General features: G+C 54.8%; 2 protein-coding genes across 2 annotated transcripts; both read right to left on the bottom strand.

Annotated features, from left to right (window-relative positions):
* Window positions 1–8,274: 8,274 nt before the first annotated feature.
* Window positions 8,275–18,453, bottom strand: FBRS (fibrosin; the record flags this gene model as incomplete). Its single annotated transcript, XM_084249757.1, has 18 exons — window positions 8,275–8,860; window positions 8,957–9,164; window positions 9,303–9,386; window positions 10,312–10,392; window positions 10,487–10,604; window positions 10,922–10,993; window positions 11,377–11,406; window positions 12,228–12,296; window positions 12,522–12,617; window positions 12,873–12,917; window positions 13,034–13,239; window positions 13,446–13,747; window positions 15,113–15,413; window positions 15,505–15,553; window positions 16,604–16,633; window positions 16,747–16,782; window positions 17,529–17,708; window positions 17,998–18,453. The coding sequence occupies 18 exons, from the start codon at window positions 18,451–18,453 to the stop codon at window positions 8,275–8,277; spliced, it is 2,949 nt and encodes a 982-aa protein (XP_084105883.1).
* A 2,436-nt stretch (window positions 18,454–20,889) lies between these two features.
* PRR14 (proline rich 14) lies at window positions 20,890–25,081 on the bottom strand (the record flags this gene model as incomplete). Its single annotated transcript, XM_084249364.1, has 11 exons — window positions 20,890–21,197; window positions 21,288–21,359; window positions 21,625–21,716; window positions 21,794–21,863; window positions 21,996–22,584; window positions 22,881–22,990; window positions 23,174–23,217; window positions 23,498–23,687; window positions 23,760–23,881; window positions 24,767–24,935; window positions 25,059–25,081. 11 exons carry the CDS (start codon window positions 25,079–25,081, stop codon window positions 20,918–20,920), a joined length of 1,761 nt encoding a protein of 586 aa, XP_084105490.1. The 3' UTR covers window positions 20,890–20,917.
* Window positions 25,082–25,299: the final 218 nt, after the last annotated feature.

Here is a 25,299-nt window from a genome sequence, read left to right on the forward strand (position 1 = left end):
ATTTTTCACCTATCAGATTGGCAAAGATCAAAACACTTGTTACTTCTCTGTATTAACAAGGGTGTGGGGAAGCAGGCCCTCTCATACATTGTGAGAATGAAAATTGGTGAGGGATTTGTGGAGGACGATTGGCAGCATCTACATGTTAGTAATGCCATGTCTAGAAGCTTATCCTGCAGGTTTATTTGCTCAAGTTTACATAGTTTACTGCAACACTTCTCTAGAAAAAGACTGAAAAGGATGCAAATATCCATCGATGGAGACTGGTTAAATAGATACGGTGTTTACAATGGAATAGTATGCAGAGGTTAAAAGGGAAATAGCTCTCTGTGTGGCATACTGGCATAACTCATTTTTAAAAAAAGATTTATTTATTTATACAAGAACTGGGGTACAGGCCAGAGGCGCGGGAGGGTGAGAGAATTCACCAGAGACAGAGCGGAGAGCAGAACAGGCAGATGGACCAAAGATACAGCTGAGAGGAGCAGCGGGCGGGGCAGGAGAGGTCTGCTGCGCCATGTGGGCATCTCCCTGGCTGGCTGGGAATCGAACCCGTGCTGCACAGGCTGTGGACAGCTCCACAGCGCGGTCCTTAACCCGCTGCGCCAGCGGGGAGGCACTGGCATAACTCTTAAGCAACGGTTACTGGGGGGGAAAAGTCTATAGAAGAGTGTGTACTATATGTAGACATTTGTTTGAGAGAAAAAGAAAAAGGAATTTTTCCTGAGTTACAAACAAGGAATCAAAGGGGTATGGACCAGGGCTGTGTGTGTGTGTGTGTGTGTGTGTGTGTTGTGTATGCCCGCATGTGTGAGTGATCGGGGTGGAAGGAGACATTTATGTTTTTATATGCTATAGCCTTTTTATTTAATTACTGTAGCTGTTGTTTTTAATTGAAAACATTTTTTTTTAATAGAGGCATGTTTGTTTATTTATTTATTTGTTTGTTTGTTTTGTTTATACAAGCACTGGGTACAGTCAGAAGCGCGGGAGGGTGAGAGAATTCACCAGAGCCAGAGCGGGGAGCAGAGCAGGCAGAAGGACCGAAGTACACTGCTGAGGGGAGCAGCGGGCGGCAGGAGGGGTGTGCGCACCATGTGGGACCCTCCTGTGGTGGCCGGGGAGCAGCCGGGGATCGAACCGGCGCCACAGAGGCCGCGGGCAGCTTCGCAACCCAGCGCTCAACCGCTGCGCCACCAGGGAGGCCCTGAAAACATTTTTATTGAAGTTACGCTGGTTTATGTTATATAGGTGTCTGTTTTTAACTTTTTTTTAAGATTTATTTTATTTGTTTGTGCATACAAGAACTGGTCAGAGGTGAGGAGGGGGTGAGAGTATTCACCAGAGACAGAGTGGGGAGCAGAGTAGGCAGAACTACTTAAATATGCTGCTAAGAGGAGCAGCGGGTGAGATAGGAGAGGTCTCCTGTGCCGTGTGGGTCAGCTCCCTGGCCAGGGATCAATCTCATGCTGCAGTGGCTGGCAGTAGCTTGATAGCACTGAGACTTTAATCCCTGCGCCACCAGGGAGGCCCTGTTTTTAAAACAGACAACATGTGCACATTAAATAAAAACAAAGATACAAAAGGAAAAATAGTAAAAAAGCAAGTCTCTGTTAAAAAAATAAAATACCCCACAATGATGGAGGTATGTCAAAAACAGGAGCCAGCTGAAAACTGGAGGAAAATATACTGGTATATAACCTAAAGTGTGGGGGCCTCCCTGGTGGTGCAAGAGGTTAAGCACAGCACTGTGAAGCTGTCCGCAGCCTCTGAAGCATGAGTTTGATCCCTGGCCAGCCAGGGAGCAACCCACATGACACAACGGACCTCTCTGTCTCGCCTGCTGCTCCCCACTCCATCTTTGGCGAATCCTCTCACCCCCCCACACCTCTGGCCTGTACCCCAGTCCTTGTATGCATAAATAAATAAATCTTTAAAAAATATAACCTAAAGTGTGAAATGAATATCCCTGGGTATATCATAATACAAATAAATGATTCAATAGAAAAAAAAGAAAAGTTTCCTGTGCAGAAGAATGCCAAATAACTTAGGTAGATACCTTGCTCTTAAGGAGTGGAGCCTAATTTTCCAGCTCCTGTAAAGGGTAAGGTGGAGAAAGGTAATTTAGCAGTGAAATGTGACAAATATGACCTCATGCACACGCTCAAGGTTAAGATCAGTAGTGACAATCTTGAAAGCATGTACCTTGACATGATGTGCTGAAAATGGCACTGTACCTTTGCTTCCTGTCAAACCCTTACTTCTGCCTAAAGCTGTACCCAGTGCATGTATAAACAAAACAAACAAACAAATAAATAAATAAATAAAACATGCCTCTAGAAAAATTAAAAAAAAAAAAGAAAAACAATATACAAATCCCAATTTGTAAAATACCTGACCAGTACCCCTCAAATCTGTCAAAATCATTAAAAACAAGGGAAATCTGGGCCTCCTTGGTGGTGCAGGCAGTTGAGCCCCCAACTATGAAGCTGCCCTCAGCCTCTGCAGCACAGGTTCCATCCCGGCCAGCCAGTGAGAATCCCACATGGTGAAAAAGACCTCTCCTGTCTTGCCCGCTGCTCCCCTCAGCAGTGTATTTCCTCAGTCTGCTTGTTCTGTTCCCCGCTCTGTCTCTGGTGAATCCTCTCACCCTCCCGTGCCTCTAGCCTGTACCCCAGTTCTTGTATAAATAAATAAATCTTTTTTTTTTAATAGAGGCATGTTTTATTTATTTATTTGTTTGTTTGTTTGTTTTGTTTATACATGCACTGGGTACAGTCAGAAGCGCGGGAGGGTGAGAGAATTCACCAGAGCCAGAGCGGGGAGCAGAGCAGGCAGAAGGACCGAAGTACACTGCTGAGGGGAGCAGCGGGCGGCAGGAGAGGTCTGCGCGCCATGTGGGACCCTCCTCAGGTGGCCAGGGAGCAGCCGGGGATCGAACCGGTGCCGCAGAGGTCGCTGGCAGCTTCGCAACCCAGCGCTCAACCGCTGCGCCACCGGGGAGGCCCTAAATAAATAAATCTTTAAAAAAAAAAAAAACAAGGGAAATATGAGAAATTCAATCAAGAGGAACCTAAGAGGACATCACTAAATGTAACGTGTGCCCTATGGGGTTCTGCACAAAGGATGTTAGGGAGATAATAAGGAAATCTGAGCAAAGTAGGTCTCAAGTGGATAGTAAAAATGTACAAATACAGACTCACTAATTGTAACTAATGTGAAATGGTAACAGGAAGCACGCAAGGCATAGAGGAAGTTTTTGGTAAATCTAAAGCTGTTGTAAAAAATGAAGTTTTGGGGGGCCTCCCTGGTGGCACAAGGGGTTAAGTACAGCACTATGAAGCAATCTACAGCTTCTGCAGCATGAGTTCGATCCCCGGCCGCCCAGGGAGTAACCCACATGACGCACCAGACCTCTCCTGACTCGCCCGCTGCTCCCCTCAGCAGTGTATTTCAGTAGATCTGCCTGTTCTGCTCCCCACTCCGTCTCTGGTGTATCTTCTCACCCCCCGCACCTCTGGCCTGTATCCCAGTTCTTGCATGCATAAATAAAATCTTTTTTAAAAATGAAGGTTTTTTTAACCTCCTCCCCAAATCAATATAACTTCCTTCTTCTGACTCCTTAAGTCATAACCTTCTCTGAACTTCAATTTGCCCATCCTGAAATAGGCGAATTATTTCTAATCTTTCTGACCATAATCCTAGCTATGCTCATTTAGTGAATGTGCGCTATCTACTACATTCTGCACTGATCACCCTTCCTTTGCACTATCCTGTGTAACCCTCACTGCCAACCTGCGGGCTGGGATAATCCTGTTCCTTCTTTCCCCACCATGGAAACAGTCTGCACCTAGACCACAGTCATAGAGTTGGTCAATGGGAGCCAAATTCAAACTCTGGTCTGACCTCAAAGACTTTTTTTAAAAAAAAACATATATATATATATATATTATTTATGCATACAAGAGCTGAGGTGTAGGCCAGAGACGGGGGGGGGGGGAGAGGATTCACCAGAGATGGAGTGGGGAGCGGGACAGGTGGATCCATTGAAATATACTGCTAACAGGAGCTGTGGGCAAGGCAGGAGAGGTCTGCTATGCCATGTGGGTAGCTCCCTGGCTGGCCAGGGATCAAATTCATGCTGCAGAGGCTGCAGATAACTTCACAGTGCTGAGACTTAACCCCTTGCACCACCAGGGAGGTCCTCAAAGGCTTTTTAAACTGTGTTCTTCACTGCTTCTCCTCTTCCCACCTTCAATGCCCCTGTATGCCCAGCATTTATGTAGATAGAATCTGCCCACCTCAAAACCAGTTTTGAAAGATGTCCCTCCCAAAGTGCTTATAAGTAAGAAATCTTTGTTTTTTTAAAGATTTATTTATTTACACAAGAACTGGGGTACCGGCCTCATGCGCAGGAGGGTGAGAGGATTCACCACAGATAGAGCAGGGAACAGAGCAGGCAGACTGACAAAATACACTACTGAGGAGAGCAGCGGATGAGACAGGAGAGGTCTGTCTCACCGTGTGGGACTGTTGCTGGCCGGCCGGGAATGAACCGATGCCGCAGAGGTTGTGGACAGCTTCACAGCAATGCGCTCAACCGCCTGCACCACCAAGGGAGGTCCCATAAGTAAGAAATTTTAATTGAGCTCTAAAAATCTACTTCTGGAGCCTCCCTGGTGGCCTAGGGGTTAAGTCTCAATGCTATCGCCACTACAGCCTGAGTGTGGAGTTCCCTAGTCAGGGAGCTACCCACATAGCGCAACAGACCCCTCCTGTCTCACCCGCTGCTCCCCTCAGCAGTGTATTTCAGTAGTTCAGTCTGTTCTGCTCCCCACTCTGTCTCTGGGGAATCCTCTCATCCCCCAGCACCTTTGGCCTATGCCCCAGTTCTATACACACACACACACACACACACACACACACACACACACACACACACACAATCTACTTCTGAAGAATTTTGAACAGAAAAGTATTGCTGATATTAACAGCAATCATTATTTGAGCACTTACTCTGTCAGGAACTCTTCTAAGAACTGCATGTTTCTTAGCAAATTCATAGTCATGCTAAGAGAAACCATTAAAACTCCCTCTTCACACTCTCCTGTTGGGAATATAAAATGGAACAGGCATTCTGGAAACTACTTTCCACAGAATGCTAAACATAGAGTTACCATGTGACCCATCAGTCCCACTCCAGCGTTCATACCTAAGAGAACTGAAAGCATGCATTTGTACAGAAGCTCATATGCGGATGTGCACATTATCGACAATGGTCAAAAGACAAACCCAAATGCCCACTGCTGGAGATGGGTGAGCCCATGCGGCATATTCCTACCATGGGATATGGACAATAAGAAGGAATGATGAGGTACCAACACTTGCTACCACATGGATGAATCTTGAAATCATTATGTTAAGTGAAAGCAGCCTGTCATGGAAGATTGGGTAAATTAGATGGTATCATAGGGTGAATTATTTCTCAATGGTTGTCTTAAAAACCTTTAAAAACCACTTTACGCAGAAAGAAACCATAACACATACACACTAAGAACATTGCTGAAGATTACATAGTCACACGCTCAGCTCATTCAAAAGAACAGATCTCCAAAGAGCCGTCTCACGGCCGTGAGTGGCTTTTGTTCGTTTCCCCCTCAATGGTAACTTCCGTCACTGGACTCCACCCTTCACCTCTGCCCGAGGACCTGCCTGAGTTAGGATGAGAACATGCAGAGATGGATGGATGGAGCGTAGTACTTGTGAGGACAGGCCCCAAGAAGCAGCCCTGGGGATTCTTCCTCTTGACCTTCTTTCTCCTGTTTGTTGTTCCCCTCTCACAGCAGCGCATAAATGCCAAAAAAGCCGGGATTTTGTATCCCCAGACACTAGTTCAGTACTTGGAGTGATGGATGAAGTGAACAGTGATTGAAAAAATAAATGGCACTTCAGTAGATCAATTGAGGTAAAGGGGAGGTTTCTGCTTTGGGTGCCGGTGACACTCACAGATGGAAATGGGCAGAGCAGGGGACAACTGGGACAGCGGAGGTACTTGTGGGGGAGATCCAGGGGAGGCTGGGTAGGATATCTAAAAAATACTTCGTTGAGTTTGGTGCTCAAGTGCTGACTGGAACCAGGGAAATACCCTTGATAGTGGCAATGGCCAAGTGGGAAGGGACCGTCAGGAGAGCATACCCCATCTCAAGGGATGGCCGCAGCAAAAGCAGATTTTTTGAGAAGCTGAAAACAACTTCCATATGAAATCCTCCCTGTGAGTCAAGTTTTTCTTTCTGGTCATCTGTTTCTGACTTGTTGGAGCGATCTGGATTTGAGTCTTCCCTAGAAGTCCCGAGTAAGAGTGGTGGTAGCAGAGAATGCCGGAAGCATGTTTCCTGAAGTGATGGGTAAACATGGAACAAGTCAACGCTCTCTAGCTCATTTTGTCTTTTTTTTTTTTTTAACATCAAAGAATCACCTGAAGTGTAAAAGGGCAGTTTTAAAAAGTGCATTTCACAGGATTCCATGTTTTCAAAACCTTTTCAAGCATGTAATTAGAAAAAAACTGGAGGAAAGTACTCTTGACAGTTTAGTGGTTATCTCCGAGGGATGGGATTATGAGGCACTTGCCCTTTGTACTACGTATGTTTGAATTGTTCTTTAGAGCCATATATAAAAAAGCCAATAGATCTTTTAAACAGACTCTAAAAAATATACGTGCAAAACATAAGGACCTGGAGATCACCAAGTGATCTATGCTGGCTACCTTGGGAAAGCTTGGACCGGCTGGCAAGTGAACAGGACTGTACTTTTGTTGTCTTTAGTTTGGATCTCAAGGACTACGTACCGTTGTAGAAAAACTTTAGTGCCCAACACTCCAATCCACCCACACAGGCAGACCCATTCTCCCGAGTGGGAGGAAACCTTTCAGGACATGGACAACACTGTCCTCGTCCCTCCCTGACCCCAGGATGCAGCCCACTCCCTCCCCCTCAGGGGACCCGCACACACTGAAAGAGGAGCCAAGGGGCCTCATTGTAACACTCATTTTTATATAAATATCCGCAAGTCATGTTACAGAATAAGCCCCACCGGGGAAAAAAAGTCAACGTTATGTTTTTGTTAATCTGACCCCTGCCTTCTAGGTTGGGCCCCAGCCTGGGGGCACCTGCTGCTTTGGGAAGGCTGGGGCTGCTGCCATTAGGCTGCTGAGGAAGCTGCCTGTGTGGCCCACCCCCGGGCCGACCCCCTTCTTTGGTGTGTGGTACATGGTGGCCTTCTCTGGCCCCCCATTAGCCTGGGTCAAGGTTTTGGGTAACAGGGTTCTGGAGAGCAGGGCCCAGGAGTCCTGGGGGCACTTGGAAATGGAATGAGGGACTGAGCCACTAAGAGGTGGAGTCTGAAGCTTAGAGGTTGAAGCCTTTTGGGGATGAGAGCATAAAGAGGTAACAGGAACAAGTGGGGGTAACCTGGGTTGTCAGCCAAGCAGGAAGCATCTGCACTTCTTTCCAGCCTAGGTACCAAGGTCCCTTCACCTGTTGGTCCTATCTCCTGCTGGACCCCATATGCCTAGGGGTAAACCCTGGGTTCCTGCCTGTCCCCTTCCAGCTCTTCCCCCTGTAACCCTCCCTCCTCCCCCCACAGAGAGGCCAGAGGCTAGGAACACAGCACCAGTCTGAGGATTTAATTAACCAGGAAGGGGGATTATTGGGAGGGGCACCCCTGTAAAAATGTACAAAAGGTCTGGGGGGGCTATGTGGAAGGGGAGATAAATATGTACATGGAACCCCCCTTCCTTTAGCCCCTCCTCCCCCAGCCCTGAGAGGGCATGAGGACTTGGGTGGTAGGTGAAGGGGAATGGGGGGGCACTTTGGCCTCTGGCTTAGTGAGCCCTTGGGGAGGCAGGCCAAGGGCCTAGGGACCCTCAGAGGGGGTGATGGTGCACCTCAGGAGATCATGAGCTATGACCGCTGAAATGACCCCCTCTTGTGTGTGCGTGTGCGCATGCACATGCATGCACACACGAAAGCACGCACGCACGCACACACAGCCCCCTCTCTAGAGGCTTGTGACCTCTGCCCTCCCAATGACCCCCAAGGTCCACCTGATGCTTGATCTCTCGGGGGTTGGGACTTCTGCTCCCAAGTTTCATGACCTCAGAGGTGTGGCTGGTGAGGTCCTAATCTTTTGCCCTCCAGCCCTGACTTGAAACCTCAGCTCTAGGACCTTGTCGAAAGGAAAGGGGGATGGAGCTTTGCCCCTGCCCCTCCCCTCCCCTCACCTCTCAGCCCGGGCTGGGCCAGGGGCCCTAGGTGGGGAACTGGGCCGGGGGGCGGGGACAAGTGGAGGCGGTGCCCCCAAAAGGGCTCCTGGTGGGGTCTTGCTGAGGAGGTGAGGGGTTCCTGGGGCCGCAGTAGGTGGCGGTGGAGGGGCCAAGCGGCTGTATAGCAGGGGATGGGCAGGCTCTAGACCGTAGAGGCGGGCAGCGGCCACGGCCCCTGGTCCAGTCAGCTCCTCACCCGCCTCATAGAAACGGGGTGGCCTGGCAAGGCGAGGCGGTGCTGCCAACCAGGTAGGCTCCAGGAAGCCAGCACAGCGCTCTGGAGGACTAGGGCCCAGAAAGGGGGGTGGCCGGGGCCTCTCAAACAGCAGGTGAAGACCCTGAGGCCCAGTGGTGGCAGCGGCAGCGGCGGCGGCAGCGGCGGCGGCGGCAGCAGCGGCGGCGGCAGCAGCAGCAGCCTCTTCCTTCCGCTCCTCCTTCACCCGCACCGATTCCTTGGCTGGCCTGGCCCCTTCCTCGCCAGTGCGGGTCTTGGGAGTAGCAGGAGAAACTCGGAGCTGGGGCCGTGAGAAGGGGAGGTCCCTGGGGAGGCAGGGTGGTGGGAGAAAATGAAGGCACTGCAGACATCAGGGTCCGCAGGGGCAGGCAGAGAACGCGGGCTGAGCGTGGGTGCCATACCGGTCTTTCTCCTCCTTGGTGATAGAGGGCTCCCTCCGCTCCACAGGCCGCTCCTTGTCTGAGCCTGGTGTCCGGGCGGCCTCAGGGGGCCGGACCCAGGCAGGAAAGGCCAGAGGACTGCGGTGCAGGCGGCCCCATGGGTCTGGGGGGGAGGCGAAGGCTGGTGGGGCCCCTGGGCTTTCTTTCTGGGCAAAGACGGCGCCGGAGTCTACACAGAAAGCAAAGGAATGCGTGTGAGAGGAGCAAGCAGGGAGACTCCACTCAGGCTTCCTCCCAGACCCCCACCTGAGCACACAGCCCACTGCCAGTCCTGCACCCACCCCACCCTACCTCACCCAGCACTCACTGAATGTGGGGCTGCCCAGGCCTCCAAAGGCCCCGTTGGAGAGGGCAGCCAAGGAGGCGAAGCTTGTGGGACGTCCAAAGGGATCTGTGGAGAAAAGGTGGGTGGTCAGAGCATTGGGCAGCCAGTTCTGAGCTGGTACCAAAAACTGGTAGGAAAGAGACAGATGAGCAAACAGGCCCTGGAGCCATCAGCCGCTTGGTTCCTAACAACCACGTGCTGAGCACTTCCTCGGTCCACGCAAGGCCCTTAGCTCTGACATGCACTGTGTCGTTTAGCTCACAACCCCATGAGGCAGACAGGACCATTCCCGCTTAAAGGTGATACACAGGCTCAGAGAGGTTAAGTGACTTGCTAATGGTCAGTGAGTGGTACCCCCAACCCAGGGCCTTTCTGATTCCAAGGTTACACACCCCCATAATCAATGACCCAAGAACAGCCCTATAGAAAGCCGCTCATCTGGAAACCTGCTGGCTTCCTCCCACCTGACATGCAAGGTCCTTCCCACCTGACCTTAACTTCACAACCTGTCACGTAGCCAGTCAGAATAACTCACCTATCCTGCTATGGGAGCCTCACAGTTTCCTCTTCCAGAGACACCTTCCCTATGCCATCGGGTGCAAAGCCTCCTTGTCCACCTTCACCCAGGCTACATCGCCCCAAGAAGCCCGTGGAGATGACTAGGAGCCAGTGACCGTGCTCGCCCCTGTGCCTGCAGTCTTCCTCCACCCTCTCCCGCAGGTGGCACTCTACCCCTCACCCACGCTGTTTCAGAGACAGTATCTGAGCTGGCAGAGACTGGCCATCACTCTGCCCTCCTCTATTCAGTTCTACAAACGATGAAATCAAGGCTCAGAGGGGCTGGAGCAACTTGCCCTAGATCACAAAGCAAGTGGAACCAGGTCTACCACCCCCTTCCAGCTGCCTCTCAGGCCTAATTTCCATCCCCAGCTTGGAACTCCTAAAAGTCAGGGATAAGGCCTGGGTTGCCCAACATGCCCTTGGCTCTTACCAATGTGGGTGCTGGGGCTCAGGAAGGGTCCGTGAGCCCCGGGAGCTGCCGTGAAAGGGTTGGCTGCAGCGTGGACGGCACCTGGGGCAGAGAGGTGGGAGATGCTGATGAGGCTGCGTAGGCCTTGGGCTATAGATGGGGAACCTCAGGCCCTGAGAGGGTTGGCCAGACTCACCAGTCGCAGTGAAGAGGGAGGCCGGGTGGGAGAGCTCCTGCCCAGGGGGCAGGGCCCCATAGGGCCCCGGAAGGCAGGGCAGGAGGTCGTTCCGAAAGTCAAGCTTGTGGGAGTCGCCCTGCATGGGACAGGGAGAGGGGGCAGTTGAGTGAGGAGCCAGGACTGGTCCTGCTCTTGCTCTTCCACCCCTGCTCCCCCTCCAAGGGCTGGCTGGCGCCAAAATGGGACTTGGGCGCCTATCCTGTCTCTCTCAGAGTGTCCTCTCACCACCCCCCTACTTAACCACAGAACCTAAAATGCTTAATAGGGAATTTCTGAGGCACTGACTGGGAGAAAGAAGGGAAAATTTCTGGCCAAGATTCTGCCAAGCTCTGCTGAAGGCAGATGCCCAGAGTCCAGGCAGGTCCGTTTTCCCCAGCCCACCGGCCCCAGTACCTTCATCTTTTCCTGGTGTCTCAGGATCATGTAAGCCACGCGCACGTGCATGGCACACCACTTCCCTGGTTTCTGCCGCCCCAGAGGATGACCAAAGGGAAAGGGAAGGAAAGAAGTTCACTCATCACCCATTCCAGGCCTGGCCCTGGGCCCAGCCTTGCCACACAACATCTCCATTCATCATCCCTGCAACTGAGGGACGACTAGGTTCATTTCATAGCCTAGGAAACTGAGGCTCAGAGAGATGAACTGTCCTGCCCAAGGTCCCATGGCCAGTTACAGCTGAACCCAGGTCTGCGGCTTGCAAGCCTTACGCTTCTGCTCTTACACATCTGGCTGCCTCCACGTCTTGTCCTTCTCGCTCACTCCCAAGCAAGACCGCCCTCCACCCCCCTCAGCAAACACCTTGATACCAGTCCCAGGCTCATGCAGTCTGGGGTCCTCACCAAACTCACCCTCAAAGGTGGCCGGAAATGGTCGGGGATCTGGGGATGGCAAAGCAGAGATTGGTGGCAATTCATACCTGTTCACTGACCTGGGCACCTCATTTCACAACACCCAGCCCTTTCCCCAAACACCTCCAAGACTTTGTGTAGCTCCTTCAAACCATTCCTGCTTGTGTCAAGACACTGTTCCCCATCTCACTCACACTGGGCATCTCCCCTCCAGCACCAGTTTCTGACCTGGGCCCTGAGAAGCCCTGCTCAGAAGGCTGGGGAGTGGGTGAGTGGGCAGATGGGATGGGAATTTCAATCAAAGAAACTATCCTATTGGAAGTTTTACATAATGAAGATTTGTTTAAAATTCCCTTATAAAAAAGCCTTTGCTGCTACTAAAGCAGGCTGGAAAACCTTTGGTGATGTCTACCCTTTAGGAAATACAACTTGGGCTGATTTCGTGAAGTTTTCCAGAGCTCTGGACGCTAAGGCTACTACATGTGGCAAGAGGGAGGGAAAGGCCTGGCTCCCTGTGCCACTTCACAAAGGCACAATTTGTATTTTCATTGTTTCATGGACAGGACTTCCTGGTACGATGTCATTTGGGGGTCCCATGACTTGAAAGATTTAATAATCCCTATGAAGTGCACTATCCAAGTCATTTTATGTCCGGGGCAATTTCTTGAAATTTCTGTCTTTCATGCCTCAGGAATCCTGTTGATGAAGGAATTCCCTCTCATTAGATTCTCAGGGATGTCGTGATCACACGTTTAAAGGGGGCGGGAAATCAATGGTTCACTCTCAAATCAACCCTGTTCTCCCTCAACATTTTTTCCAGCTTCCCCAGGACCTGCCTCAGCCCCCCTCACCTGTGTCCCCTTTTGGGGAAGCCCGCTTGGCACTGGCCCCAGTCGTGGTGGCAGCTCGGGGTTCGTGCTCTGGGAAAGGGGAGTGGAGGGATCAGTCAGGAGAGTTGGCACCAGGCACAGAGGGGTCTAGAACCAAGCCCCGGTCTGGGGCAGGGAGGTAAGGAGCAGGTTTTGGAGACACCTGGGTCTGTGAGGGGAGGGGCGGGAGATGGGCATGGCTCTGTGGACAGGAAGAAGGTATATGATCCAGGGTGTCTGGGCTTGGTCGTGTCAGTATCTGGTTTGGGAGCTCACCTTGGGCTGGAAGGCCCCCTGCAGGGAGCCAAAGGAGACAGCCGGCGGGAGACCCGGAGGTAGGCCGGGCACTGCGGGAGGGAAGGCCGTGTACGGCTGTGGAGAGAAGGGGGCTAGTCCAAGCTGGGGGCGGAGGTGCAGCCCACATCTGGTCTGCCCATCAGTTGTCTGGCCTCCACCCTAAAACCCCCCCCAGGGAGCTTGACAGGCTCAAGGTTCTTGTTTTTAAAGCTGAAGACTGGACCCCAACAGTCAGGGCCACATGCATTGGTGCATCCATGCCCACACACCGTGCGTGCGTGCGCGCACACACCCACCCACACACACACACACACACACACACACACTCACATTATGCCGGAAAAGGCCTTCCATCTTTCCTGGATATTTCTCAAACTAGGGAAGAGAAGGGAAGAGTAAGCTGCCAACCAGGGACACAGGGCCTTCCCCCTGGAAGCCAAACCCTCCCCCCAGGTCTCTGAGCCTCATCACCAGCCCAATGAGGAGCTCACCATGTGGGGGCCGTGGGGTGGCAGCAGGCCCGGGGGATAAGGGGTGAAGTGCTGGTGGGTGTGCTGGTGGGTGTGCTGGTGCTGGTGGTTGTGCTGGTGGAACTGGAAGGCCAGGGGCCGGGCCGAGCCCCCTGCCCCCACCACCTCGGGGCCACCCTGGGCATTCAGGTAGCGAGAGTTCAGGTCCTGGCCGATCAGGTCCTGCTCTGTGGGAGGGGAGGGGGAGAAGGCTTTAATATCTGTTGCCACCATGTCAGCCTCCTTGGGCCCAGGTGACTGGCCTTCCTTTTCTGGCCTTGAGCCACTCCCTCCTCAAGCCCTGCTGTCTGCTAAGGTCCAGATGCCCCAAAGTCGACTGGGCCCAAGCCCAGAGCCATGGCCCCCCACCCCCCGGCCAGGACCCCAAACTCACCAGAAAGGGCGTTAGCAGCTGAGGCCCCAGGGTGCCCTGGCACCTGCAGCAGGGGTGGGGGTGGGGGCAGGGTGGGGCCAGGGGAGAACAAGGAGGGGTGGTGGGGTGGTGGGGGGGGCCGCAGCCCAGGGGGAGGAAAGCCGTGGGTGGACAAAGGCAGGGGCAGTGAGGGCGTCGGGGGCCGGTGGGTGAGCTGCGCGGACGAGGAGGAGGCAGATGAGGAGGAAGAGGACGAAGAGGATGATGAGGGGGGAGGCTGAGCCACGGGAGGGGCCAGGGCCTTGGGGGGCGGCCGTGAAGAGCTGGGGAGAGAAGTGGGGAGATGAGTGAGGGGTTGGGAGGTGCCAGCTCTGACGGGAGAGGGTCAGAAGCCTGGACGATACCTTGACCCTGGTTCTCCAACATGGAAGGTGGCAGAACCCTGCCCCCAGGACACCCACCCTCCACCCAAGGAGCCCATCCTCTGACTGAGGTGCCTCCCACACCCGGTAACCCTTCTCTCCCCTTCTAAGAGGTCTCTTCTTCCACACAGCTGCCTGTGACATCTTTGGCCACGTGACTTGCCCTTCTCTGACTCAACCACAGCAAAAAAACATATCATTCATTTTGACGCTTAATTACAACAGGCCACCTGGGTTCCCACCCTAAGACAGTGGAAGCAGCACCACTCTGGCCTGGCCTAAGAGTCAAGAGACCAGAATTCTAGGCCCACCTGGCCATTAACACCCTGGGTGACCTTGAGCAAGTCACTGCCCTCTCTGAGCCTTAGTTTTCTCAATAAGAAAAAAATGATAATGATTAAGACAATAAAGCGATAGCATCGATAATAATATCAATAATTCTTACCCTTCTGAGTGCACTTACTGTAGGCCAAGTGCTGTCACCCGCTTATATGCTAACGCAAGGCTCCAACATCTCACACCACCTTCTCAATTGCTGCCGCATCCACTTAACCAACTGTACCATTTACTTCTTTAATTTAACTCAGTTTCTTTTTTACTTAGCCTCACCCTAAGCAATAACATGTGAAATCAAAGGGTTCAGATACTAGTTATATATTTCTAAAGCACATAAAAGCCACACAAAAGTTTACTCACATAAGATCTGAAATTATCTCACATACCACTAGCGACGATGAGCATACACACTTTGGGAAACACTGCATTAAGTCATAATTAATCCTCACAACAGCTTTAGAATGAAGTGCTAATATTATTATTTCACTTTACAGGAAGAGGAAATTGAGGCTCAGAGAGGTTGACTTGTCAAAAATCACACAGCCACAAAGTGGCAGAGCAAGAATTTGAATCCAGGTTTGACCAACACCAAAGCCAGCACTCTTAATCATGTCAGCATTTCCCAAAGTATGCTCCGGGGAACACCATTCCTAGCAGATGTGCCTTGCAAAAAGGTCACTACCAGCAAATAAAATTGGGAAATGACACAAACTGGATTCCCCCAAAGATGAATGCGTAAGGGTTCTGACAAGTCCTGCAGTTATCTCTTGAAATTTGTTTCGCCCAGCGTCTCTCACACTTTTCAGCCTCAGAATCCTTTTTCACGCCACACGCCACAAGTACCATCCCATGTCCCTGCCACAGGATACAGGGGTTGTTGCCAAAATGACCAGGCCCTTTCAGACCAGACCAAACCCCTGGACCACTCACCTGCCAGTGCTGAGGTCCAGGCTGCTGCCATAGGGAGAAGTGCGGAGGCCGAAGGGCGAGACCCGAAGCTGCAGCTGGGGCTGGGGTGGGGGTGGCAGACTGGGGGCGGCCGGCAAGGGTGCAGGGGGTGAGACAGGAGGCCGAGGGGCCGGTGGAGGCGGTGGTTCCTTCGGGGGGAAAGGCACTAGCAGCGGGTCGGGCCCTGGGGGCTGTTCCTGGCTCCGCTCCAGGCCCGACACTTTAGGGACTACGGAGAGTTTTGCTTCACAGTTCCCATTGAAGGCGCCATGGGGGCCCGAGGCTATGAGGGCAGGACAGCAGACACAGTCAGTTGAGGCCCATGCTCATCCAGTTTCCCTCCCTCAGCCCCAACCCCAGTCCCTGGGACCAACCTTTGCTGGTTGAGACAGTAAAGGATGGGTCGAGGTCATCATCGGAGACCTGGGGAAAGGGGCAGGGACAGGATCAGGCTCTGGCCAGGCCAGGCCCTCACCCAGGAAGGTAAACAGCTTCTGAAGCCTGCTAGGAACTGGCAGTGGTGGTAAATCTTACCCATCAGTTTACTTGAAATATACCAAAGACCTAGGGCTCTAGGGAGCTCATAGTTGGGAAAAAAAGATGGAGCAGCTGAACCTGAGAATCTGAAAAGTCAAGAGGACTGAATCCAGGCAGCGCTGAAGTATTAGAGAAGCGGACAAGTCAAAGCAAAATGTCTTGTATCGCCAACTGTTGGCCGATGGGCGTACCTGGCTTACAGACTGATTTGGTCCACAAGTGTTAGCAAAAAAGTTTTAACTACTTGCTAATATTTAGAAATCCAGGAAAGCCTCATAAAAACTCAGAGTTGCAGATTCTCTTGTGAATGGGCCTACAGTCTTGTGTGGCAACAGTTAGCTAGAGCTGGATAGTGCCTGCCCCCTTTACATGGACAAGAACTTTTTGGGTTCACTGTAGCCCCCATTTGGTCAACTTTTTAGACGAAAACAAGACATGTAACAGGGAACACAAATCTAGTTACAGGGGAAGAGCATCAACTGTTGATCGTATAATTTCAAAATAGGCAAACCAGCCCTCAAAGTAAACTGAAATGCACCTTTACAGGGTACGTTCTCACACTCACTAAAGGGATCTAGTGTCCTCGCTGCCACAACCACACTTCTCTGCTCAAACTCTAATCTGTAAGTGCAGGCTAATGGCCAGCAGGAAGGACCAGCTCAGCTCTGCGGCCACTCTGGATTTCCGTGGGGAGCAGCTGGTATCTCCATGGGCTTGGGAAGGGATGGCACATTAAGACATGAGCCTTTCATTCTTCGATCAAATGGCTCTACCCTCTCAATCCTCCCCACCACCTCCCAAAAACCTAATCCTGGTTCAACCTAACCATTGGTTCCCACTCAAGGGGAGGATCTGCTGAACATATGAACCCCGTAAGCTGCAGTTCATTTTACAAGCCGTAACACTGCCCACCCGACAGGTTCTAGCCCTACTCACCCTCTCGTCCAGATCACTTTCTGCATCACACTAGGGAGAAGGAAAGACAGAGGTGTCACAAGAGGGAAGAGCAGGGCCCAAGGTCGAGAGGGGACTTTCAGAGAGGGGGCAGGGAGGGGCCAGCACAGGTGGATAGCACTTACTATGTATCCAGCTTCCACAGAATGACGGGAGGAGGCCTGAGAAAGACCAGAGTCCAGAGGTAAGAGAAGCTGACAGGCAAGGCCTTTGGATAAAGTCTAAACTCTCTGGCAAGGCACTCAAGGCCCCTAATGACCTCCTCTCAATCTCTTTCTAGCTGTTTTTCCTGCCCTGGCCCACCCTTGTTCCCATTGCTCTTGCCATTTTCTACACAAACCCATCTCTGTGCTTTTGCCCAAAACTACTTTGCCCTGTTTCTCCTCTTAGCAAACTATGACTGTCCTTCAAGGCCTGACTAAGACATCCTAGGGGGCTTTCCCTCACCACAACCCTCCTCCCATCCCCCAGTTCGATTAAGTGGCTTCCTCATGTGGGTTTCTGCAGCATCTCTCCCTGATCTCTGCCTTCGGTGGCTTCTCAAGTTCTAGCCTAGGCTTTTGTTTGTAGACTATATCTTTCTGTCTAGACTGCCACCACCTTGAGGGCAGGGTGGAGACCACATCTAGTTCATTTATGATTCAACTAAGTCCCTTAGATACAACTCCTAAACTACCAACACGTCTAGAGTAAACTTACTGCCAATCAAAAGCAAGTGGGTCTGACTACAGAGATGACTCTATCAAACCTGGGCAGGGGAGTGGGAGCTCAGATTTGCTCTGCCTTCCTCTTTGCCCTTAGAGACTCGGGCACTGTTTACCACAGGTAGTGTCATTGCTGATGGAAAATGGGTCTGAAGGACATTCTACCCAGAATTTTACAGGACAGGGATCTGGGACAGGCTCACCTCTTTCCTTCTCCGTTTATTGGGCCATTTTCGAGCCCGATCCCCAGAGGGCCGGCCAGGTTCCCGATCAGAGCTGTCCCCTGGCTCCCCAGTGGCCCCACTGGAGCCCCCCCTCTTCCGCTTCCCAGAATGCTTCAACCGATGTTCCAGTCGTTCTGGGGGCTGAAGAGACGCATCCTTCTGTGGAGGAGGAGGTGGGACTAAAGCAGATGGAGAAAGGAAAGCCCCCGACCTCTCTAGGGGTGACCAAGCTACCGAAGTGGCTCTCGGGCCGGGTAACCTGGTTGGTCCCTGGAGACTAGCTCTACCTCCTCCCACCCCAGGGTGGGGCAGAGGCCTGGCCAGAGGAGCCGGTTGCTCTGGTTTGGGGTGCCAGCATTCCCCCCCAACTCCACCCACTCTAAGCACCGTACCCTTCTCTCTGGCCCTCTGAAGCCCCCAAAGATCCCTAGTCCCATTAAGGCCCCACCTGCAAGGCCTCGAGGCTGGCGAAACTGGCGATGGCGAAGCCATCGATCAAGTCCTCCTCCTCTTCTTCCTCCTCCTCAGGCTCCTCCTCGGCCTCCCCGTCGTCTGCGCCCCCCTCTTCCTCCTCCTCCTCCTCCTCCCCGCGGCTGCCCGAGCCGGCAGGCCGCTTCCGAGCTCGAGGTCGCGGGGGCCGAGGCCTGGGACGCGGCCGCCGCCGTCTCGGGCCTCCAGGTCGCTCTCCAGACGAGGCTGACGACCAGGGCCTGGCGGGCGGCGGCGGCGACGACGAGGACGAGGAGCCGCGCGGGGCGGCCAACAGGGCCCGGGGCGCGTCGCCGCCGGGACCTCGGCGGCGCCGCTGCTCTCGGTCTCGGTCTCGGCGCGAGCAGCGCCGCCGCCGCCGCTCCCCCTCGGCGGCCCAGCCGGGGCCCGGAGCCGCGGCCGCTGCCGTCTCCATGGCGACCGCCCTCAGCGCCGCATCCGGAGGCGGCGGGGCCCTAAGCGGCCTGTCCGCAGGCCCGGGGTCGCAGGCGCGGCGCTGGCTGCTGCACAGAGGCGAAAGGGCCACGGCTTCCCCTTTAAAGCAGGATCTGCTGGCTCCAAGCTTGCCCCAAGGCCAAGGCCCGGGGAGCCAGCGCCGCTCCCGGGGCGACAAGCCCAAGGGCCCCCCCCGTGGGGCCGAGACGCCGAAAACCGGGCGGCCGTCCCTTTAAGGCAAGGCCTCAAGTTCTCCAGCCCCCGGCCCCTTTAAGACGACCCGACGGTGTCCGGCCGGCCTAGTGCGGTGGCCGCCCCCTGCCAGGGGTCGAGACAAGTCTCCCCGAGGAAGAGGAAGGGACACCCCTTTAAAAGGGGCCGAAAGCTCGCCCAGAAACGCAGACCTCCCCTTTAAAAGTGCCTCGAGTCCGCCGGCTAAAACAAGCCACCCCTTTAAGGAGTCCAGGGTCGTCCAACTAGCAGGCCGTCCCTTTAAGGGCTCGGGAGTTAGTTTCTAGTCCTCCACAAGCGGCCACTTCCCTTTCAAGCTGAATTTAAAGGACTTCTCGCGTGGGGGGAGGAGGCGGTGAGAATCCCCACTCGTTCCAATTCTCCCAACAGCACAGTTCTCAATTTGTCAGCTTCTGTTCGGCGGCTTCCCCTTTAAGGTTGGCGTTGTAGTCCGCCGAGTTCAGTGTCCACCCCTTTAAGGAGATTTAAAGGGGCCTCCTCCAGACCCAGCTCTTCCAGCCTCCGCCTCCGGACGCCATGAAAGGCGCGAGGGGGGGGCGGGGCCGCGGGGGCCAGCCCTCCAAAGCCCCGGATGTGAGGCAACAGTGACGGGTAGAGCTTCTCTGTCTGCCGACATAAAAGTCTCTTCCTCCTTCCCTCCGTCTGTGTGACTTGCGCCTTAAGGGATCCGGAACAGCCGCTGGGCAGCTGGGGAGTTCCAGCGCGCCTTCCCGCAGTCTCCTGTGGAGTCCGGGCCTCTTCTCCTCCAGGACTTCCCTGCCCCTCCTCCCCCTTCCTCCCCAGCCTACGCCTCCTTCCTCTCTGCCTCCTCCCCCGCCCGCCCCCTTCCCCCTCACCCCGCACGGGCTCAGGCGTCCATAGGTGGAGGAGTTTGCGTCAAAGCGAAGGGCGGCGTCGAGCTCGGGCCGGGGTGGGGGACGTGCGCTCGGCCTCAAGCCTGGGATTGGGCCCGCGTCACGCTGGCTCCGCCCGCCATCAGGTCTTGTGACCGGACTGGTCAGAAGTGGGCGCTGGGGGCGGTCGCCCGGCCGCCCCCGCCTCTTCCTGCGCCGCGTTCATTGGCCCGCCCTGTGCTGGCGACGGGGCGCGGCGCCGGCTGCGGGCTCGAGGCGGCGGGGGCGGTTGGCCGCTGGGCGGCGCGCGGTCGCGGAAGGCCGGCTCGACGGCCGGTTGCGTCGTCGCCCCCTTTCCGTCGCCGGCTCCTCGCACGCGCGGGGGTGGGGGGGGGCGCCGTCGTCCGGCCCGCGGCCGGCGGGGGAGCCCGGTCCACGCGGGGGGCGCCGGGCGCGCGGGAAGGGAGCCGCGTCCTGCCACCCCTCGTCCCTGGAGCGGGCGCCGCCCGAGCGCCCCACGTGCTGGCGATCGTTTTTTAAAAACACCCTGCACTTGTGTGGGGGGCACGTCCCCACGTAGCAGCTCATTTGGCGGTGGGGATTCTTTCACGGGAGGCTCTTCTCTTAGCCCGCGTTTTACAGAAGGGGGGGGGAGCGGTGAACATATAGTTACCTAACGAATTCGGTTTCCAGAAGGTAGCCCCGTCTGTGCCCTTCGCCGTAGCTCTTTTCCGCCTTTGCGACCTACGTGGAGTGCCACCTGGGCCACTCGACGTGACGTGCGCCCAGCCCTTAATGTGGATGTACTGCCACATTCAATTTCTTAGTTGCAAAATGCGTTTAATTCCTTTTCACAGCGCGATGTGCAGGTCAAGCGCCTGTAGGTGGGTCAGTCTCTGCTGATGATTCTTAGCACTTTTCAATCAGCAGCAGGTTCTCGCCTGCACCTTAGAGGAATTCAGGGCCATCTTGATCCTCGGTCCACTCTGGGACTCTCCGTGAGGGAAGTGAATTGAGAGAACACCTGACCGGGGGCCGAGGGTCACAGTCTCTTCTGAAGTAGATTCAGATTCTTTCCACACAGGAGATTTCTCAATTCGAGAGAGTTTTATGAACGTTCCCCCAGCTTCTCCCTGTACCCAACCCGCAGTGCCTTTCCTGGCACCTCCTCCTTTCCCAGACTTTTGGGGACCAAAGTAGAAACATCAGTCAATACTGCCCATCAAACTCAGCTAGAGGCATACAAAAGAATCAGAAACATATCGAAAACTTTACTAGAAATAAGGAGAAAAAAATATAACTGCTTCAGAGGCTCCCCCTCCCACCAGGATGGCTGCATATATAAAACAGATGGAGTTCCTAAGTCCACTGGGGCTGCTCCCTATCCCCTTCCTCCTCTTCCAGGAGCAAGGCATCCAGCTCCTCCAGTCGTCGCTGCAGCAGGGGTCCCACGTCTGGGCTGGGGGCCTTGCTGGGAGTAAGGGTCCTGCCAGCTGCAGCCCGGGCCCCTCGAGTTGGCCTCCGAGATCGAGGAAGGCTGCTGTCCCGAAATTCCACAGCCCGACGGAGCTTCCTTGAGCTGGTGAAAATCAGAGTCCCGTTGCGCTCCCGGGGTTCCTCAAAGATGGTCTCAAAGGTCCTGGACCAGGCAGGGAGGGGTGCTGGTTACCAGCATGCCCTCTGGTTCCAGCCTTCCCTCTTTCACCCCCAAGCCTTTGAAGTTTCTCACCTCCTGGTTGTAGGTGACTGATAATTCTTATTGGTATAAATTTCTTCCAAGCTGAACTCCTTCTTGTTCAACCTGGCAGCAAAGAGCAGAGACCACTGAGAAACCCGGGGCCAGTAGGGTCTAGAGAAAGGGTAAGCGAGGGCTGGGCTGTATTTAGTTTCTGGAACAAGCCAAGGACTGAGTGCTGCCTGAAGCAGGAGGCCCTGAGCACAAACACATCCAGACCAAACTGACCATCGGACTGTACTCTTTGAGAGGAGACAAAGCCACACACTTCAGGGGACCCCCACTGACACCTTTTTGGCCAAGGCAGCTCTGGGCACAATGAACCTCTCACCTGATTGGCCGAGGCAGCCCCATAGGTGTAAGATTTAGCTGAGGACGCGCAGGTGTCCGGCGTATTCTGAATCGAGAGACCTTTCCCATGGTCTGCAAAGATGGGGCCGCGGGTGAGAGTGCAGTATGGGACAGACTCCGGCTTGTCTCTTCCCCTCCGCTGCTCTTACCTTCATCTCAGGGTCTGAAAGCGCCCGATCCTCTGAGGTTCTTGGCTCCACCCCCTTCGCTGCGCCCAACCTGCAGAGAAGGTCCAGGCTCAGGAAGAAACAGCACGCAGGGCCTTAGCCCGCGGCCCGCCCGCCGGGCGCTAGGGGAGGAGCCTGGGCGGGGACTGCCCGTGGCCTCAGGCGGGTTTAGCGAGAGCACTACCTGGGTTCTGCAGGTTCAGAGAAGGAGCAAGCGGATGCGGTGGACGAGCAGGGTGTGCTGAGGGGAAGAGAGCCTCCCACTCCTCCGAGAGGGAAGACCTCTTTCCGGAGACAGGGCCGAGGGGGTGGCGGGGCTCGGGCCATCTCCCCACCACCCACAGTGTGCCGCCGGGGCCGGGGCCGGCTTCGATGGGGTGGAGCAGGGGGCCAGCTGCAGGCATCTGGGCCAGGGGGGCCCAGATCAGGACAGGAGTGGCTTCGGCCCAGAGAGGGCTTAGGGAGAGGCGCTGGGGGGCTGCGGTCTTGGGTCCGCCACTGGTGGATAGGAGGCCGGGGACTGACAGCAGCAGTGCCCTCGGCAGCCCCAGACTGCTCGGCCTCTGAGATGGCAATCTTCAACTCCAGCTTCATGGGGGGTGTCGGGGGTGGGGGCCGTGGGGCTTTGTTGGGCGTGAGAAAGATGTCAGCAAAGCTCTCCAGCTTGGAGCGGACGGAACGGAAGAGCGGGGCCAAGCCCCAGGGACCGAGCCGGGGGCGTAAAAGGCTGGACGGCGGTGGGGTCGGTGGGGGCTCCAGAACAGGATCTGGGGCTGAGGAAAGGAGAGGGTCACAGTTGGGCATTCCTCAGCTGCAGGGTCTGAGCTCCGCTTCGGTAGTCTCAGCCCCTCTCCCGGACACTAAACTTTGCCCACAGAGGAACAAGCCCACTGCAAACATCTAAGCCCTAAATCTGGAAGTTGAGGCTCATGCTCTGAAGTCCCACCTTTACACACTAAGCTCTGCCCTTGGAGGGGAGGGGGTTGAGCCCTGCCCCTCTTCTCTGCCTCACACTTCTAAACTTGGGATTTTCTAGATGCCCAAGTCTCATCCCTCTAGCTAGCCTTACCTGGGAGCGAGCTCTCCTGAGCATCTGTGGGCAGGGCAGATGGTTGGAAGGGGGGTTCCGGGTCTTGGGGTGCAGGCGTTGGCTGGTGAACCATCATCACAGGCTTGGTTCTGGGGTGAAAGTGCAAGGTAAAGGCTGGGGCTTCCAGGTCCAGATACCTACTGAGCCAGCACCACCCCTAACCCTTCAGGCTTTCAAAGGCACTATAAGGATCAGACAAGTAAACACTCTGGCTGCTGTGGTGCACAGGTTGTTGCCCGGACAGCTTGATCATCCCGTCCCCAGCCTCTCACCTTCGAACCGGGACGATGAAGTCATGAGTCTCATCGGCGAAGCCCTAAATATAAAAGGGATACTTGTGAGGAGGCAGGGAGCCCTCTTTGGCCTCCTTAGCTCTCTACACTCCAACTCTCAGCCTCCAGATGCCTGCCTGTGTTCAAACCAAAGGGTTTTTTTTATGTTGGTTTTTGCCTGGGCAGTGTCTTCTGCATAAAATGTTGTCTTCCTTGATCTGAGCAAAGTCCACCCCACATCCAACCTTCCTACCCATGTCTTCTATCCCCATTGGAGAGCGTGCCCCTGCTGAAACCCTGACATCCTTGTGGAAGTCTCCGTACCTCAGCTGGGGGTCTGGGACTAGCAATGTCCTCCAGCATCACCACCAGAGTGGGCTGGGGGGCCTGGTCCACCTTTTGTGAAGGGCCCTCCCCTGGGCCAGGGGTTGTCCTTGATCGTCGCCTCGGGGTGGAAGGCTGCCGGTGGATGCGGCTCAAAGGTTCTCGGCATAAATGCAATGGGTCTGGAGGCCTAGAGAGAAAACAAGAAGATCAGAGGGGTTCAGCTGTGACCCCAGCTTACCTTCCATCCTGCCGTGCTCACCTGTCCTGTGAGGACCACATGGCCTGTCGTGGTGGTGAGGCAGGCAGCTGGCTGCAGACAGAATCCTGGTGGTGGCTGTGGTGCCCTGGCATGGAGGTCTCCTCTTGGGGCACAAGGGGGACCTAGGGAAGGAGATTTCAAGGGCAAGTTGATGGAATGATGTTGGCTGAACAGGACATCCCTGTGCTTGACAGTGTCCTATGCCACAAAGGTGACAGAGATGGTGACTAGAATTCACTCAAGATCCACACAGAAGTGACACTGAACTGAATTAGGGGCCAGACATTTGTGTGCTGAGTTGCTGATGTGGGGCCTGGACAATCTCAGACTGTTGGAGAAATGAAAAGGAGAGGGCAACCTTGGGTGAGCCATTGACTTCCTTATTCTGGGGCCTCAGTTTTTCTCATCTCTGCAATAGAGCTGCAGACCTCAGCCTGCTTCCCAAGGATTATTAGAATGGGCTAGGAAGAAAGCGAAGAGTTTCTCACACTTAAGAGTTGTGGAGATATGGAGGGTCTGCCTGGTGGCACAGGGTTAAAGACACAGCACTAGCAAGCTATCTGCAGCCACTGCAGCATGAGTTCAATCTCTGGCCAGGGAGCTAACCCTCATGGCACAGCAGACCTCTCCTGTCTCACCTGCTGCTCCCCTCGGGTGTATTTTAGTAGATCTGCCTGTTCTGCTTCCCCACTGTCTCTGGTGAGTCCTTTTACCCCCCTCCCCCCACACCTCTGGCCTACACCCCAGTTCTTATATGTTTAAATAATCTGTAAAAAAAAAAAAGAGTTGTGGGGATGTGGTTCCAGTCCACCGGGGTGGCAGTGGGGGATGGGCACTGGAGACCCAGTGGACGTCAAACAGAATTCTTGCATCAGGGAGGCTGCCTGAATCACCGGTATGAGAACGAGGTGCTGGGACCTCAGTTATCTTCACTAGGCATCTGCTCTGACTTGGGTATTAAGAAGGGCCCTGGGACAGAAGGCGGGTTCTCAGTTCAGGGGGCTCACCATGTGGGCAGCCATGACATCTTCTAGCACCACGGCCAGGACTCGCCGAGAGGCCTTCTCCAGGGGCGAAGGGGCCCCTAGGGGCTGCAGCCTCTGCCGTTTGGGGCTCCTGGCTCCCCATAATGCTCGAGCCAGGGGCTGGCGGCACAGACGCGCGCGGCCAGGCGAGCTGGAGGATGAGAAAAGCGGGGGACGGTCGCCTGAGCCTGTCATTGGCTCTGTGGTTTCCCCGTAAGGCCGCCAGGCTCCCCGTTTCCCGGGCTCAAGACAGGCGGGCGGGGTGCGCTCTCACCTGGAGTCCCCGGGCAAGTCCATGGGGGAAGCGGCGGCTCCGGGGAGTCCCTGGGGGATCCCAGGCTGCAGCCTGGGGTAGGGGGGGAGCGGGGGAGTGGGGAGTGAGGGCCAGCCCCTCCCCTGGGGCTCCACCCTTCATGGTCCTCCCGTGGCTCCTGTGGCCCACGGGCCGGAGCCCTGGGGCGCAGAAAGGGCGCCCCCGGCGGGCCGCCCAGGGCGGGTGTCTTCCCACTGCCACT

This window comes from Talpa europaea, assembly GCF_964194135.1.
Source record: "Talpa europaea genome assembly, chromosome: 12".
NCBI classification, from domain to species: Eukaryota; Metazoa; Chordata; class Mammalia; order Eulipotyphla; family Talpidae; genus Talpa; species Talpa europaea.